General features: G+C 33.7%; 1 protein-coding gene across 1 annotated transcript; it reads right to left on the bottom strand.

Annotated features, from left to right (window-relative positions):
• Window positions 1-1,916: 1,916 nt before the first annotated feature.
• Window positions 1,917-18,857, bottom strand: LOC105348195 (NACHT and WD repeat domain-containing protein 2). Its single transcript, XM_066088259.1, has 28 exons — window positions 18,700-18,857; window positions 17,596-18,068; window positions 17,224-17,426; window positions 16,770-16,885; window positions 16,433-16,644; window positions 16,164-16,292; window positions 15,667-15,795; window positions 15,029-15,243; window positions 14,698-14,837; window positions 14,416-14,518; window positions 13,777-14,323; window positions 13,510-13,662; window positions 13,268-13,408; window positions 12,814-13,030; window positions 11,926-12,079; window positions 11,561-11,729; window positions 11,058-11,414; window positions 8,452-8,691; window positions 7,875-7,993; window positions 7,378-7,544; window positions 7,057-7,204; window positions 6,548-6,752; window positions 6,266-6,384; window positions 4,892-5,123; window positions 4,581-4,730; window positions 4,283-4,449; window positions 3,876-4,020; window positions 1,917-3,411 (listed from the first exon to the last, which is right to left on the bottom strand). Exons 1-28 carry the CDS (start codon window positions 18,732-18,734, stop codon window positions 3,311-3,313), a joined length of 5,286 nt encoding a protein of 1,761 aa, XP_065944331.1. The 5' UTR covers window positions 18,735-18,857; the 3' UTR covers window positions 1,917-3,310.
• Window positions 18,858-19,343: the final 486 nt, after the last annotated feature.

Raw genomic sequence — 19,343 nt, 5'->3', positions numbered from 1 at the left:
TTGATCGGTAAATTTTATTGAGTAAACAGTGGTGCTTGAAAACTACCTGCATTAAAATGATATTTTTATTTTGGCATACAGTTAGTACATATATGTGATGATGTTGATTGATACATGGGGAGAGGCGAGAAAAAATCGTTTGACTCTGATTATGTCCCGGAACGGTTCCAGAGTTTGTTCTGGATACAGCAATCTCTTTCTGTGTCGGTATAACGAAGTGAATGGAGATTATCAATTTGGTATGAGTTAACGAAGTCGAATTTTAGATCAATAATATTAAATGTACATGTACATTGTACATGAGAGCCTTGTTTGATCCAGGTACAAACAAAACGGTACGGATAATGAACCTGTTTCTGATAAGAAAAACTAACTAAAAGGATCAGAGTCAAAATTAAATCGAACCGAATTTACAAAATAACATAAATATTAACAAAAAAACCACCCCCCCCCCAAAAAAAAAAAAATAAATCACAAATACGTTAAATCACAATTGCTTTTGTTTGTGGGTGTTTTTAATTATTGTAAAATCTAAATATTTTATTGTGTAAAAGATGTGCCAACGTCCCTGTTAATGTTATCAACGGATATCCAAAGGGATTCAGTAAAAAAAAAAGAAGTAAAAATTGACCTTTCCATTATGGAAACTAATCATGCATGAAACGCCGTACTATTATTTGATAAAGGGGAATGACGGTTGGTGGATTGTACGTGGGATGCTGGTTATATCGATGGCAAGTCTTTTCACTGGCGCGAAGACTTCTACTTCCTTATGGACCCAGAGTACTTTATAAGCACGCACCTGCAATACACGAACACCGATTTGGCCACTAGCGAATCATGTCAACTTCTAAATAAACCCGTGGATCTCGATAAATTTAACAAATCGGTCAAACTAGAAGAAGCTTCCGTCTACTTCGGAGTTTTCCCTCGTTCTCATAAGGACGCAATAATACACATGGAAAGAGAAATTGTATAGAAATACAAAACTTAAATTCTGGTGAGATTGTAAATGCGTCGATAACTTTTAAAAAAGAAGATGAAAGCAAAGAGTACAAAATTTACGTACATGTAGCAACAGAAAATTTCAGACAGGACATTGTCAAATTTAACGTACGGCCACTTCAACCCGGTAATTACATGCTCAGTTTGTTTATCGCTGCTGCTGGTGCATGAAAAGAGGAAAATGCCTCAGTTGTTTAAATATTAAAGTAAGTGCGACAGTGTTGGGGACAATTTGGTTTCGTTTCCAGACTATCGACAGATATATGGCCCTAGACCGGAATACATGGAGCTAGGATCTGGAGAAGGTTTTAAAGACTAATCTTTTTACACCACTGATTCTGGGGAAGATGCTATCGTACTTCTAACCTATAGCCAAATGCCGGTGCTATGTACGCTAGAGGACGCAAATTCCACCAAAATACAGAACGCAGTGCTTCAGCAATGCACTGACTGCTCAATTTTTTCATCAGTCAAGCTTCAACATAAAGGGTTAATCATATTTGCAAAAAAAAAAAAGAAAAAGAAAAGAAGTACGTTGAAGCAATTACCTACATGATCCACTGCAAACTTATGTGGGCGAATTCATGTCATACCTTGTATTAAATAAAAGCAAAGTCGCCAAGTATCAGTTTATCCTTCAGGAACAAAGAGTGAAAGAAATTCCCGCCAAAAGCTCCGTGGTTTTTTGGTTTTCCTCAGCATTTAAAAATCTGTACATTTTGAGAAACAGTCTTTAAAAAATCACACGACAGTGACGATTGGGAATTCACTGTTAATACACCTGGGGTAGGAACCGATGTAAAATTAAACGGAAGTGAGGAAGAAAGCGGAAGTATAACTGCTTTATTTGGGTTTATTACCAAATAACCTTTAAACACAGCGCTTCTAACTCTTTTAACTAAATCCACTACTAACTTTTCCGTGGGTTTGTAATTTCAAGATACTAAAATATTCGTTTATATTCCGTAATAAGATATGTAGGATTGATATTGATAGCGTAAATAAATGTAGTAACTTTTAAGTTGATAACATTTATCAACTGTTTATCACCTATCTTTTATTAACAATTTGAAATTTACAAACTTTATTGACTTATAAAGTAATTGATTAAGTTATAATAGTATTGATCTAACAAGATCTAACAAAAAAGGGTCAACACAGTTGCCATGCCTGCCATTATGCATTTTTTTTTATTTTAATGTACAATAAACTAAGTCAATGTATAACTTGATTTTCATTTTAATGGCAAATATGATAAACAGATCATAATGGAGATTAAACTGTAAAAGACACCCCCCCCCCCAAAAAAAAAAAAAAATAATAAAGAGCATTACGTTCAATACATTTTCAAGCCAAAAAAAAAAATAATAAATTGAATCTATTGAAGGAATATTAAATTGTAAGAATAATCAAAAAAAATATAACAAAGTTTTCGTGTACCCAATCATCTTTGATGAAAGCCCTGTCTGGTTCCTGCTTTACTAAATATGAAATATAGGACATTCAAAACTTCATCGCACAAGATCGGAAAAAGAGGAACACTAGTGGAAGCAATTAACAAACTACATAGCGGCTAAAATATCAACCAACATTTTAAATTGTACATGTTGATTGATTTGAAATGTACATGTTACATTCGTGGTGAAGAATACTCATCCTATTCAGAACCTTCAAGAATGATGTTTAAGAATATGAAATAATTCAATCTACAGTGTATTATGGATTAAAAAATGCCATTTGACCTGTTTTTTGTAAGTTCAAATGAATATTTTACGAAGCAAATATTGTATACAAGGAAATATTCGCCTCCTCCTCAGTATTATTTTTGCCTCGTTCGCCATCGTTGTCAGTGGGGGAATTTAAGATTATATTGGGCGAATTCTAATGTGTTTAATTATTTCTCTTTAAACACACCTATGTCTGGACGACAAGACGGGGAGGGACCGTTTGCAAGTGAAGAATGGCAAACAAAACCCGTATACCGAAGCAGGTAAAACATACAAAATTACAGTTTCCTACAAGATATCGTAAAAGATCGTTATAACAAATATTGCAAAATTTGCTACATTTTGTGGTTAACAATTTGTTGCAAAACTGAGCGACCCCGTAAATATCCCAACAGTAAGATGGAATACAGACAACTGTATGAACTAATCTCGCATGCATAAATGATTGGATGGACACTTCATATAACTACATGTGTATAGAGCATTACAAAAAAATGCACACAGTATCTTTTCAGAAGACTACAATTTTTTGTAAATTCAATACATAAGGCAGTTCAGCAATAATAATACTAGCTATTTTAATCTTCGTCAAATTCGTCTTCTTCGTCCGGGTCGTCATCAGGATCCATTGCATCATCGGGATGCGGTGTAGGCACGGAAAGGTCTACTTCACTGTGTTCTGAAATCACACACATGTAAATCACAAAATGTAACATATCAATCTTTTGATTTCAAGAAGCAATCATTTGACTTACCCAAGCACATCCAAAACTCTGCGAAAATTTTGATCACATCTTAATGATAAAGCTGATTTTAACATTTATCTTTTTCTTTTCAATTTAAAATCACTTTGGACAGGAAAAGTTATACAGGAAAAATTTATAAAACATACTGAAAAAAATGTTACATTTATCCCGAGACTGAAAGAGTCAATTGATTTTTTTTCTACGATAAAAATATTGTAATACAGAAACGCAAATTATACGTAGGTCCTACACGAAACGCTAAATTCTAATTAATAAAAATATAAAATATGCAATAATCATACTATTTTTTCGATCAGATTTTAACTAGACGCATATGTGTATCCCTCTTTAATAATAAACAGTTCTAGATGACAGTAACGGGATAATAAGTACTTACGTTTCCCTGTGTATATAACTGGCAGAGACTGCAAATCAGTGTCACAACCCAGCCCTTTCAAAGACCAATGGTTGTAATGTACAGGGTCTGTCCTTATCGAGAAAAACGACTTAAGATCCTCACAGTCCTCGAACACCATGTTCTCCTACAAACAAGAATTTAGATTTTTGAAAATTTGAGTCCATTGCACCATCATCAGACGATTGATTGACAGTTTACTTATATTTTGCTTGGCGATTGTGTAGAAAATTCCGTTAAATGATTCTTCAAATTTGGTGTTACTTGTTACTTGGTGTTAAAATGTTATAAAATAACCCATGTAGTTTATACTTCATTTAAACATGGAATATTTAGTTTTTTGCGTAAAACATCATGAACAAATTCAAACTGTACAAGCTATAACTTACATTTCCTTCCATTTTGTAGGCAGCTACACAATCCATGGTTTTAATGTCCCAGACTCGAAGTGTATTCTCCTGACGCCTGCAATGCGTGACAAAATATTTCGAACCTTTTTTCATTAGTGGTAACGTCACAGGCATTGCATGGCCACCCAATCGATGCAAGATGGTTCCTACGTAAATAGCGAATTAAAGGAGAAGCGTTAGCACAGTATCAGATTAAAAAAGAAAGACAATGCAAGCTGTGATATCAAGAAAGTAACAATTAGTTTTTAAAATGTAAATTTTCTTTTTGCATTTTTACCTTTTGTGGCGTCCCAAACTCGGATAACGTTATCCAGATACGACGTTACGAATCCCCAATCTTCAAGATTTCTGACATTTGGTACAGCTAGAAATCTTGCTTCGTATTGCAAGGAATCTGGATAACCATTGTCAGTTAGTTTGACACCCACTTCAAAATGAATAAACAGTTCTAAATCTTTATGCCGTGATGACTTGAAATCAATAAAATAATCAAAAATTTAATTTAAGCATATTTTTTTCCATAAAAAGATATACCGGTATCATTACATCATCCAAAGATTATTTAATTTTTTTTTTTTGCAAACATACCTTTACCCTCCCTTACTCTGTAGAGTTGCATTGACCAAACATTTTCTCCTGTACTGTTTACAGAGAACAAAGCAGTGTTTCCAGAGGAAGTCAAATGAACGTATTCAAATATCCTCTGGCATTTAAAGTCATCTTCTCCAACAACGCCGAGAAATTTGCTGTTTACAGTATCCAAAATGAAGAACTTATCTGCTGTACTGTGGGCAATTACCACAGAACCATCATAGCATGCCTATAAGCATTGAAGATTTGAATTAATCTTAAATACTCATAGACAAATAAATTCAGTAATGCGGAATTTTGTAGACTCAACTATTTTGTAGTTTTTCAAAGTGATTAGCTGTCAGTTTGAAACCTGGATCTCTAAATATATCATCATAATTTTAATTTTTATAATTGATTTTTATATATTTTCAATTGATTCCTTTTCAAGCTAGACCCATGGGATATTGCGATTTTCAGCTACAATATACATAACTCTAAATCCAATAGCTTTATCATTAAATGCAAAATTCCACGCAAAAATGAGTCTTTATAATACCGAAAGGTATTACACTATAACTAAAACTTGAAAATTCTACATCATCACAAACTATAGCTAATATTTTTTTATACGATTCCGTTTTACATGTATATGATATTCTATTTGAATGTTCATGGTATTAACATTTTTGAATTTTCACTTTAAAGCAATGTTTGTGGGCAATTTTACTACAATGGCTCTCGAGAAAAGGGTACTCTTTTCACTTTTAAAAGGGTACATAGGGCTTCTAATTCAATCAAATTAGAACCCCCATCAACCAACCAAAGGATGCTTGGCGTCAAGTTTGATAGTTTAAATGGTTTTTACAGACTTAATTTTGCAGGCATAATCCCCCGTCGGTGCAGCAATGACTGTGAATTTACCTTTTTTAGCAACCAACTTGGAACGTGACACCCAGAACTATACAGCGAATAATCAAAACTAAATCACAATAAACCGTTCACGGAGCTATCAAAAATAAATAACTCTTCTCAAACTGTGTTGTTTACGTTAACATTCCGAGTGAAGCAAGTTGAAATTGGTTGAATTATGAAGGAATCTAGGCATATAATCCTACAACATGGCAGCCGATGGGAGGTACATGTAACATCTTCGAAATTGCATCTATAGAATAACCATTACTTAGAGCAGGAGGCAAACAAGTATAAAGTTTACAGACATACCGATGAACGGACGGATGCTGGACAGAAAGTTAATCAAAAAAGCTCACTCAGGACTTTGGTTTAGGTGAGCTTAAGATGTTTCTTGAATCTTTTCAGCATAAGCAAAAATAATTTTATTTTCTAAATTAAATGAGGGAACATGAAAATTTAATACTTATGCCACAATACCTTTAAACCCTTGAGTCTGCAGTTCCCTTCTGAGGGACATTTAATGATCGCCTTGGTTTTTCCATTCTTTATGTCATAGATTTTGAAGTGTTTTCTTCCTTTTGTCACCGTTACAAGTTCTAAAAATAGTTCAACATCACCTTAGGCCAAAGTCTCAATGAATTCAAATATTTTTGATTATCGATTCAATGCATACTGAAAATTTGAGATATTTCCCGAGATTTGCATGACTTATTCAAATAATCAAATATCATGAATAAATATCTATCAATAACGCTTAATTTCCTTTATTCTTGCCTCCTCTGTCTTTTAATACAACTAACTCCACGTATCCATACGGAGTAAATGGAATATGCTCAAACATCTTTCCCTGGAAACTTCTCGTAATTTCCATTTTGTCTAAGTCAAAAACTCGAAGTTTTCGGTCGGACGAACATATGATAACTTCTTTATCGTTTAAGATCTCCAGTAACCGAGGCTTTTCATTCTGTAAAAATGGATCGTTGTCGATGTCATTTTGTAATATTTAAATTATTCCACAAAAATTTCCCTTTAAAGAAATGTGTTATTTGTTATTTATTTTTACCGTTATTGTACCAATTTGTTAATTGATAAATTTAATAAAAATAAAAAAAGATTCTTTCATTAACTGTTTACCAAACAACTTCCATAAAGGTTTTTGTTCACCATACCAACAAAAACAGTAACAGAACAAGACAAACTGAGGAAGATAAATTAATATACATTAAAAAAAACGTGTGCATATGTGTGTGAATAAGAATTTGACTCACCAGTTGTCCTTTTTTGCACACCTCACTAGTGAGGAGGTCAACCGCAACAACACCAAAGTCCTCCTCCTCTCCTTTCTGCCTACGATCCAACATGTACAGTTGAGCTAGACCCAACAGATATCTAGGACTGGATGTTGGTCCATAATCACTAAAGACAGAGTTTGAAACCATCGTGGATACTTAATAACACTGCACGGTTAAATGAAAATAACCATATCTACTTCTGAGTTGGCTTTTACAGGTAATAATCAAACGTAAGATATATATTACCACCATTTGATATTAAGAAATTGTTTCTCAATAATAATGTAGATTACTTACTACATGCGAACAAGACCCCTCACTGCGCCAGTAGCTTTTATTTTGTTTTTGTCGGTCACCTTCTTGGTTATGTCCCATACTCTTAAGATTGGCGTATTTGAAATGGTTACCATGGTTTTCCAGTCTGTTGACGCGATGCCGAAGACATAGCAAGGGTGTAAATATTTCTGTGAAAAATAGAGTTTAAGATAATTAGAATAAGTGAGAATTGCAGAGAACGCAATAATCTGTCAGATTGGTCTTGACCGTCTCTGATGATCATAGCTCTGCAGTCATTGAGAATGCATTATTTTTCCAGATCTATACAATTTAATATGTGAAAAATAATTTAAGAAGATAAATAGAAAACAATGTATGCACTATATACATGCTTTTTTAATCAAAAAGAACAAATCAATCATGTATTTGACACATAAAGTTATGTTATAAAAACAATCAAAATTCACGAATTTAAGTTCTAAAATTAGATAATAATAATAATAATCGTTGTTACATACCATTTTTAACTTTTCTGTTTTCAGGTTCCATGTGCACACGCTTTGTCCTACTTGATAGAATAGTTCTGTACCATCAGGAGAAAGAACAAACTGTCCAAGTGTAAAATCTCCTTTGCTACCTTAAAATTAAAGGAAACAGGCATGTACGTTCGTGGTTTTAAAATAACGTGTTTTAAAATATATGCAATATTTTTTTTTCTTCTTGCTTTGATTGAAGTACTTTGTATTGATTTTCTAAAGGAGGTATCATTTTCAATATTAAGAACATTTAGAATATTATTATCTTCGTATAATGTTCTTTTATATATCTCAAATTTTAGCATTACATGTACGTTTGTGTTCTCATTTGAGCATAAATAAGCAATAAGGTAAAAATTCTACACAATAAAAATTGAATCTAAAGAACCTAAAAATATTGAAGTCTGCAGTTCATGGAAAATGGTACCAAAATTATTTTGAGTACATCTATAAATGTACAACCAAACCCATGCATAAAACGTAGTATTGTGTGTAAATATGCATGCTGCAGAATTTGTTTATATGATAATCGGTATTATGTACAAATAGTAAAATATACCTTTAATAATTCTATCCTCTTTCATCGTAGAGACATCCAGGAACCGGATGTCATTGTCAAACCGGATGGAGAATATGACATGTCTTTCGTCAGGCAAGATGGCTAAGGACTTGATAATGTGACGTCTGATAACCTCCTCCGGGTATGGGACATCATACAGAGAGACCTGTTTGGTTATTAAGTTCAGGACAATGAATTTTTCTCGTGGTTCCACTGTGGCGGCAACCAAAGTCTTGGAGCCTGTCAACATTCATGGAAAACATGGCCTATTTTAAAGCAATTACATAGAAATTCAATTCAATTAAGGGGATATGGTACACCTCCACATTGTGTTTAATTTTACATTTTTTATTTCTCAAATGTGTTACCTAACACGTAGCGCAATATCTAGGACAGTTAAAAACGAATCTGTAGGTCGTCTGTTCGAATCCCGCTGGTGCTATTATAAAATATACTTTTCCAATTTTTTTAAAAACATATTTTTGGTCACGTATTGTAAAATTTGAAATTCTAAACCGATGAAAGTTGTTTAATATCCACAATAATATTGAGAAGTGTCCCATACCATATAAAAACTAAATAAATATTTATTATGCAGGCATATATTACAAACCTACGTCAAGTGCGAGTTGAAAGCTGTTTATTAGATTACACTTTTATTTTTCATAAAATTCGAAGTCACGTGACATACAGGTGAGAGGACATGATAGTTTTTACCCACTCTGTATTTTTACTAAATATCTTTTTTTCTCAAATATATTCGGAGAGCGCCAATTTGAAATATCAGTAGAGCACGCGTATCAGCTCACAAAGCTCGGGGAACACAGATGCGGCACAGAAGGTGAGAGATGCGGAATCAGCCCTTGATGCTAACAGGATTGGGAATACAGTAACCTAAAGAGATTCCTTCAAGGATGGAGTGACGACAAAGAGACTGTAATAGAGGAGATCGTTACTTGTGAGACTGATCAAATACACGTAGTAGAATTCAGGGCAATTCTCGAAAACACTCGACGGTAACATTACATTTGCTGAAGGTACCTTCGACGTGTTCTGGGGGACTGGACTGGACAAAGAGGCCACCCTATCCACTAAAAACAACAAATTGCCTGGCAAAGACAGACTAGGTCTCCTATACCAAAAGCTTGATAACAAACACACCGGGATGCTAAGGAGCTCTTCCTTACCCAGCCTTATATTGAAAAGTTCCCGAGAGATCTTCGGAAGCAAAGAAAAAAGACCGACAAGCGTGACAAGGGCAACAATCACTAGTAAGTCGACAAATTTAACTCTTGAACTTATGATCAATACGATACTAAAAATTTTCTCACTAAATGTTCGAGGTTAAAACACGTATAGAAACAAACAATTCATTTTGATTGGCTAAGGGATGTGAATAATTATGATATCATATTTTCACAAGAAACCCATTTTGTTGAGGAACAAAAATATGTTTTTTAATCGAGATGGTTTGATGATATGATTAATTGCTATTCAGAATCAGTTGAAAGTGGAGGGGCGTCAATTTTTTTCATGAAAAATGGCAACATTGAATTATTATCATAGATCAGTAGATGGTAGAAGAATATTGGTCGATATTAAATATAATGATATAATTGTATTATATATAATGTGTATTTTTATAATGATTAAAAAAGTAAAATATTGAATGGAATGTTGAATTGGTAAAATTGGTCTATGTATGTGAAAATATATAAATATTACACAAAAGAAATATGTCTACAATACAGTATATAGTATAAAAATAAGAATATCTGTTTATGTGAATTGTTGGTGATGACTATTGATTTTAATAATAGAATAAAAATATCTTTTATGTGTACAAAACTAATGCATGCCTTGTATTTAATCGAAACTGGTAACATTATGGACTCAACGTTTTCAAGGGGCATGGTCACGATTTTGGGCATAAATTATTTTTACGTTTTAAGTGTTTACAATGCTTCAACAATAGGCATTTTTGTAATAGGCAGCCTAAATTTGAGTGTCATTCGTTGAGTAATAAGCAATTACAGAGCGTACAATTCTTTGCCATGTAAACAAAGCTTGTGTTAACATTTTGAATGTTAAAGTGAAAAAATTCCAGTTTTAGGCCTAAATGAACCTGTAAAAAGTTAGAAACTGTCTATTTCTGCTTAAATTGAATAAGAAGATAGACAAATCAGCTTTAAAAAAGACTTTTTTACTGGTAAATTAAAGCTATGTTAACAAAACCATGGCATAAACCTTGTTTACAAGACAAAGAATAATGAGCACTTCATTTTGCTTGAAAATCAATGACTGCCTCTCAAATTTCATTTGATCCTTTTAAATGCATTTTTAAAGCGCTGTAAATAATAAAATCAGAAAAACCCCAGAATTTGACCAAAATTGTGACCATGCCGTTTTAAATAAAAACGCCTTTTGGCTAACTATTGAAAATTTATAGTAATATAAAAGCAATTTAGAGTTATCAATGAAGTTGATATTAAAAAAGAATTTGAAAAGTCCTTTGTTCATACTGTAACCATATCTCTTTTACATTTTACTACTGTTGCATACTTTTTATTGTACTAAAGTGTTGATGTATTAATAATTTAACTTACTGACTGCAACTCCAGTGTCGCCGAATCGAACCCCATCTGGACAAATTATGGTCTCAGTCTTTTTTCCAGTTTTAGCATCATACCACTCGATGGTATTATCTTGGAACACAAGGAAGGCCACTCTTCCCTTGTCTACCGGACAAAAGAGAGTTCTTTCCCTTGGAATTGGGATAGTGTACAGTATTTCCCCCGATTCTTTCAGTCCCACAATCTTGTTGTGGAAATGTGCTAAAATGATGGTATCGTTACACACGAAGTACATTTTGACGGCTCTTGGGGCAATACTGTCGATTGATTTCAGCAGTTTTCCATTTTTGACATCCCAAAATTTAATGCTATTGTCTGGATATTTTGCACCTGAAAATATTAATAATGCAATAAAATTGCAGATGATTGTACTATTCACATGCAATAATTTAGAGTAAAAGATGATAAAAAGTCATATAACTACAAAATTTCATATAAAAAATTATATACAGTTTGGACTGTTAAGCATTGCTTACACGTGACTGCTGTGACGCCATCTTGTTTCATGTCCACGCTAATTATGTCTGCGGTATGGCCCGACAAAGAAAACACGAGAGAACCTCCAGGTTTTGCCAACATATGATGACGAGGAAATAAAAAACTGAACGGGTAGTCATCCATCTGGGATAAAAACGAAGCTACGCTCTGTTTGCGAAAGAAAATACAACATCTATCAAAATTAAATAAACCCTTAAATCTAAAAAAAGATGATATTTATAAAAAAAAACATCGGATAGAATCAAAGACACATGAACGGAAGTGTTGCCCGTTCAAAGGTAGATTACGTTTACTGTATGCTGTAAAGCGTTTATGAGACGTTTGAACTATATGTTTACAAAACCTTTTCTTCAGATAGCCTGTCTAGAAGTTGAGGCACAAGAAGCATTTTATCAAAGATCAGCGCATGCTCAGACAACTGCAAGGTGTCCCTTATGATACTGATTTGTTTGTCGTTGGTTTTCTCAGATGCGAGGGAAAAATCAGACAAAACGTTGCTAAAATCAAAAATCAAATTATAATTAGAAAATGATTTCATGGCAGTCGAATTTCAAGATGATAAAATGGTAGTGCAGTAGACGTCACAAAAAAATTTACGTGTTTGATTGTGATAGAAAATTAAAATAAATCACCTAGCAATAAATTATAAAATTTCAATAGATATCTGTAATCAATGCATTATTGTTAATAAGTTCTAGAACATCGTCGGAAAACTACAACCAGTTTTGCATACGCTTTACAGCATTTCCTTAGGCGGTATACTTATTAAACTCGGCCTTGTGAATATTTCATAAGAAATTGATTCTGATTACGACCTTTAAATTATGGAGAAGAATATCTCCCTGTTCGAATAAATGTGAACACATCTATAGATATATCAATGTCTATAGATTTTTACATGTAGATATTACATGACTGTATTTGCGTGTCATAAATACATGTACAAGATCCATGGACTCCCCCACTCGCAACTATTCATCGTCGCAAATCAGGAGATAGTTTCATGTACAATAAAAAGAAACAGCTGATTATTTGTTGATATTTTATGTTGTAGATCATTTCTAAACCAGCCCTTTGTAAATAAAAAGAGAATCACAATATTCGGTTTGCAGTTTTGAGTTCTGCTTTTGCGTAATAGAGAACGACTAAGACATTTTCAGAGTCGGACAATGTTTATAGAGAGGAGTACTGTAAGCGGGAATAGAAATATAGGAATATTTAAAACATGTACCTGCAAGAAGTGGCAAGAAGCTTGCAAAATATAAACTTAAAGTTGTATAGAGACTCTGTTTTTAGCGCCTCTATCTGATCAGCCTTAATTCTGTGGTAGGGGAGATTATTCAGTTTCCTAACGTTAAACGTGCTCCCAAACATCAGAGGCTGTGCCCCCACTAATCTATCTTCTTCAAATGCTTTTCCTGACTTGTCCTTATAGGGCTTCTTAATTCCTAAAACAAAAACAAAATGTAAATGTCCACGATCTTCATAATTAACATAAGGACTGAGAGGTGTTTAGAGATTTAAGACAAACTGTGCATTTAATATTGAGCCAAATAAACAAACTTTTAAGATTTTTTTTTGTAATTGGTTTTACGAGACATTTTATTTATTCTGAGGTCAAATGAGCTATGGGTCTTCCAAGTGTATGAATACTAGTGAAGTGAACAAACAAGTTTCATGTATACCATTTGACCATTTTCCACTGAAGAAATCGGCCAGTGCTTCATGGAGAATCTTCGCATTCTCACAGTATCTATCCATAGCTGCCTGTATAAACTGCCGGTGATACCAATACATCACAGTCATCCCATCTGCACCACGCTCAACTGAAATTGATTTTTTAAAGTTAAATTGAATTTTTGTTAATTGGTTAAAAGTAAAATTTTACTGTTTAAAAGTTTCTTTCATTAAAATGTAGTGGTTTTACCGATGTATTCGTTTAAATCCGCTTTCAATCTCAGAAGCAGCAATGGCGGTAAGCGACGCAATGGTGGCGTCCAATAAGTGTACACGTCATTAAGGACGTCATCATCGCATGCCAAAATGTCTTCTAATTCTCCCTCGGACAGGCCACTTTTAGCTATTAATGAACAGAACGTCAACGTGAGAAATACTGTCGTGAAACAATTCTGAAAGTAAAATTGTAGCATTAGAAGATTTAATAAAAAAAACATCAATAAACGTATAAACACACCCGCCGTGATGTAGCCAAGCGTTCTAGACACGAACAGTTCTCCGTGTTGCCTCTCTAGTCTAAAGAAGAGGCGGTTGATGCTTGCACGTATTGTTGTTTGAAGTCTAGTGGAATCCTGGGCGGCAAAAGATGTCCATCTGCAGGCCTCGTCAAACGATAACTTTAAGTTCAGAGGCAGAGGGCATTGGTCAAATGACCTCATCAACAAATCCATTTGGTAATCAGTTAAAGTTCTGTGCTTTTCTTTGAACCAAGAACCAATAATATTCTTTACATCTACCTCCGGAAGTTTTTCTACAGCAATGTAATTGCTTTGGTCTGGGTATAAAAACTTAAGGGCAGGAAAACATTCGTATTTTTCCTCCTCAAGGGTTGATACAATGAATTTTACATGCTCTGATAAACTAGCTGGCATCCAGCCAAGCTGTCGACCTTGGTGAGAAGGATCTAGCTGGTCCATAGAGTCCAGCAACAGGACTAGTTCTTTGTCAGGTTTTGGCAACTCTTGCAGACATCGTTGGAACTCTTCCACAAGTTCTTTTGGATCCTAAAATGAACCACAATTCTGTTGAACTTCAATGATTTACAAATGAAATTTGGGTTATATTACAAATATTTTTACTAATACGTTTAAGTTACCTCAGATGTCACTGATGTATCTCCATAGACGGTTTTGATTTGATTGCAAATACTTCTCAACAGAGAAATAATATCTGAACTTCTAGGAGTGGTACCAAGAAACCTGTAATCAGCGGAATGTTGTTATTTCATTACCTTACTCAAGAAGTTTCCTTTCTTCTTCTACCTTTATTTGTTTGCATGACTGCGACACAAAAAATGAAAATACGTTCAACATCAATATAAATCTAAAAACAAAAGTCATAACTAATTTACTGTTTCTAAAAAAAAATTTATATATACCTTATAATCACCACAGCGTTGGAGGTTTTAGATGCTGTCATCATGGCTGTTTTAGCCATGATGGAGGTCTTCCCTGAGCCAGACACTCCATGGATGATTAGCGGTAAATTGTTGCCTTTGCTCAGGTATGCCTCTGTTTTCTTTTTTATCAATGTAGAAAAAGATTTAACATATTTTCATTAGGAATATAATTATATTATCAAAAGTTATGGTACGCGATATCATATTCACTGTATTGCATTTTTGTGCGATTGATTTGGAATGATTTTAGAGATAGCTTTCACTCCCGAGCAGGCAAAGAGATAAATAAGCTTCTTTGATATACATGTACCTTCAGTACTGCTTCACGACCATGGAAATTTTTGGATTTTTCATGAGCAAATCTGAGATGTTGAAGGCATTCCTCAAACAAAACGTTATTAGTTGAAACACTCTCTTCTTCTCTTTCTTGGATTCCTTTCTCGATTAGCCGACAGACTTGCGTCTTGAAATCAGTAGTCATTTTTACCAAGTATTCTTTGTGTTGACTATTCTCAGGATCAATACCTTAAGTTGTTTGTTGATAAATATTATAAAGTTACTGGGAAATTCTGATATATGAAGTCTGAATTTTTGACAAATCTTTTATAATAAAATAATAACAGGCAGTGCCTTCGATATTTTTAATGTGTATGACAAAGCTAATTTTAAGTGTTTTAATTATATATCTATAATAATTATTTACTTTTTGTATGCTAGTTTTAAAATATATCAAAGTGATTATGGCCAATTAGCTATCAACCTAAGGGAGATTTGACATACTGTTCTTAGCAATGGTATAGTCGCTATATGTCGTAATAAAGAGCGATTTTGGCCAATTTTAACTCTTAAGGTAAATTGATCTAGGATTTATAGCAATAACAGTGTAGTCTTTTTTTTCTAAAACGATCAGTACAAAAGAAAATTTTAATTGAGTGCACAAGCTCTCACCCTTTCCTGTCCAATCAATCGTGTAGGTGCAGGTGTTTTCAGCCGGAAGTAGTTTTGGAATTTTCTTCTCCTTTAGTTCAGACATCAACATCTTCACCTTTTTTAGTTTCTCTTCTGAACCTAGACATTCTGCAATCGAAATCAAGAAAAGCAATCAGGGTTAAATTCTTACTACAAAATCATAATAACACGGATATGTAGATACCATAAACAATACTGTCCGCAAATTCATCTCGATGTAAATACTAGTTACTGTTTTTCGTTGGGTTTTTAAAAGTTTAAGAATTCGTAGAATTAGGATAAAAAAACAAAACCACATCTTACTATTTCAACTTTTATGTTTGTAACACTCTTTAACGGCTAATTAAGAAATTTATTTTATCCAAGGTCTTTTTAAGCTTATCCCATAAAATTTGAGTTAATTTGAGTAGCTATCAAATCTTTTCTATAGATAAAAATATTTCATGGCAGCTGCTTATTAATTTAATAGAACAGACCTGTATATCTCGAAACCAGCCTAGAGGGTTCAGCTTTATCGATTCCTCGCAGGGTTCTTTGAAACCACAAACAGTGTTTGTTTGCATCTTTTATGTCAAGTAAACCTTGTTTTACCTCTTTTTCAGTAACTAAAGAAACAAACAATTTTAGAATAATATATAAGTAAATGAAATCAGATATCTACGGTTTACAAATTCTTGTACCATGTATTTATTGTCAAAAGATTTTTTTACTAACTTTTATAAGTTTAATTAACTCATTGACAAACCGGATATGACATATTTCTCAGCTTCCGTGTCTCCAAGTGCTTTCTTTGCAGCAGAATAAAGCGCTTCTTGCATAGCGTCATTGTCTTCCCACCATTTCGTTTTGGCTTCTAGTCTTTTCTCGTCTTCGGATGACAGAAATTCAGGAAAAATGGTACTGATGGATTGCAAAACGTACATAGCTGGAACTGAGTTGTCGTCCTTAACAAACCACCTGTAAAAACATAGAATGTCTTAATATGCAATGGGTTAAATTTCCTACAGCAATAATTGAAGGAACATGGTCGTTATATGCAGTCTTACCTTAAAATATTCAAATAAGCAGAAAAAAATACTCACTTCTTCAACAATGCCAGTTTATCTTTATCTTTGACACTTTTGAGGAGTTTTTCAAATTCTGTGGCCTGAATTTCTCTCGGCAATGCACAGTATCCATACTTATGGGATAACAATGTCTGTTTTTATAAAAAGGAAACAGCATATTTTATATGAGACAAGTTCCATGTGTTTAGATGTGAAAGTAAAAGTACAGCAGTAAATTTTACCTAGTAACCACTACCCCACCATCGACCTCCCCCCACACCCCCAAATGACTATATTTATAAAAGCCCAAACATTATGAACCAAAACATTCTAAAACCAAAATACCAATTTATAAATAAAAAATATAAACAAATGTAAGCTTTACGGATGAACGAACCAAACATTTTAATTGAAAATAGGTAAAATAATTTATAAAACAAAACAAAATCAAAACAAAAAAATGCTGGTAGTAATTAATAAAAAGCTGTACCACAAAGATTGGTCCAGTCGATATGTCGCGGCACTGAATCAGTTCCTTAAGACACAGCTCTGTTCCCATGTGGTCGTCTGTTGACTCATCCCTGACCCCCCATCTCATGTCCACCACCTGGAACTCGTACCCTCGGGTCTGACAAAACAGCTTTATCTGAGGAAACGTCTTTTCCAGAAGCATGTTCCGTTCCAACATAGTATCTAATTTTCATAATAGTAAAAATAATTTTTTTAAAAGTTTATGAAGGACTTGAATATGTAAGTTCAATGCATAATACAAATTAATACAAAATTATAGAACGAAAAATGATAACAAAATTAATACAAAATTAATATAGAAAAAAATAAATAAATAAGCATCAGGATTTACCAGTAAAAGTACTGCTCGTAAACAGTCGAACTATTTTTGATGTCTTTGGGAGGGGCTTGGTGACGTCACCAAGAAGAACAAAATGATTAGAGGATTCCGTTTGTTTGAAATTTCCTTTAAAGCCCATGCTCTGCAACCTAGCGGCATTTTTCTTAACTTCGAGATTCTGTTTTATCTGAGCATACAGCTTGTCTGCCTCCAAGTTTGAGTTCTTCTTTTCAGTTTTCACGAGGTTGCCACTCGCTGGAGTTGTAGCAACTTTGGAACTTGCACTGCTTTTGATAGAAGACGCTGCACCCAAAGGTTTCGCCGTTTTATTTGCTTGAGAGAAAGATATTCGTGATTTTAATGGAGGCCTTTGTTTGACACCTGCCCCAGGTAGGGGTTTTGATGTGGTACATACGTGTTCTTTTCGACCATTGGGCTTCGCTGCTTGCGTCTGGTTGGTGGTCGTTTTAGCTGCCGGTCGAGAGCTGAAACGTACACAACTTATAAATAATATATAAATAGTGCATTTTTTTTGGGGGGGGGGGATCATTGTCAACCGACGCGAAGTATTCGGCTTACATGGTGCAATTGATATAAACTCTAGTATAGCTTTAAAATTTTGTTTCATACATGTTATGAAGTAAAAATCATTCTTACATTAATCAGTCTAAATTTCTTCAATCTCCGAGAAAACACACATTGTACATGTATATTAAAAATCAAACAAGGGATGGTGGGGTTGAAGAATTATTAATACGTGTATTTAAATAAATATAGTAACAAAGAATAGTGATAAATTCTAATTGCGTCGTGTATTTCAAAACACAACTTAGGACTTTTTTTAATACATCTTAAATTTTAGCACTTAAAGGCCACCTTAATTTTTAAAAAACCTAGTTACAAATAAACAAACGCACACTCGCAGCCATGTGCAAATACTGCACTTGTATAGGCCTATAAGTGGACTCAAACGGTGTTATATAAATCTATCTGGGTACAAAATGTGGTCCTTGACAGTCATTATCATTTGTTTATTGACAAAAATCGATCAGATAGAGTAATGGAAGAATCGCCACTTAAATCATGTAAACAAAATAAATGTTCATTTTATCTAACCTACTAGCTCCACCAACAGTTTTAGTTTTCTTCATCGTATTTGCTAGAAAGTCCACATCACGTATCTGTTCGGGGAGATCACGATTCACAAGGAACAATCACAACAATGGATCGTGTACACACTTTACAAGCTTCGCTGATTTTGATATGATCGCACCTGTCTGTCGTGTATGGAACGCAGTACCAGGCAAAATAATATACCATTTTGATCTACTTTTTTGATTTGACCTACAAACCTTTTATTCCGCGGAACTGTTTCAAATCCGTTACGACAATGTCTAGTACAGCTTGTATGATGAGATAAGGTAGAAATATACTAACATAAACAATTCATATTCGAATTTAACAGAACTTTATATACATATGTAGAGTAGGAAAATGGAGAAGTCAAGATTGATGTCTTATAACAATAAATAATAACCCTGGACATCTTTTGAATGTTTTAGTTTGTTTACTTCAAACAAGAAAATAAGTGCATAAAGTAAAAATTTATATATTTTCTCATAGCAACATTTAAAGAAATACTATATTAAATTAATATGATTCTAGACAAATAAGCTTATTTCCTTGAAGATTTAAAGATGTTGATGTAAAAGCGTTATCGGTAGTTGACTGACGCATTCGGAGACAAAACTTAGCAAAGA

The sequence above is a fragment of the Magallana gigas genome, chromosome 6, assembly GCF_963853765.1.
Source record: "Magallana gigas chromosome 6, xbMagGiga1.1, whole genome shotgun sequence".
Lineage (NCBI taxonomy): Eukaryota > Metazoa > Mollusca > Bivalvia > Ostreida > Ostreidae > Magallana > Magallana gigas.
This window is presented reverse-complemented; position numbering and strand designations above follow the sequence as displayed.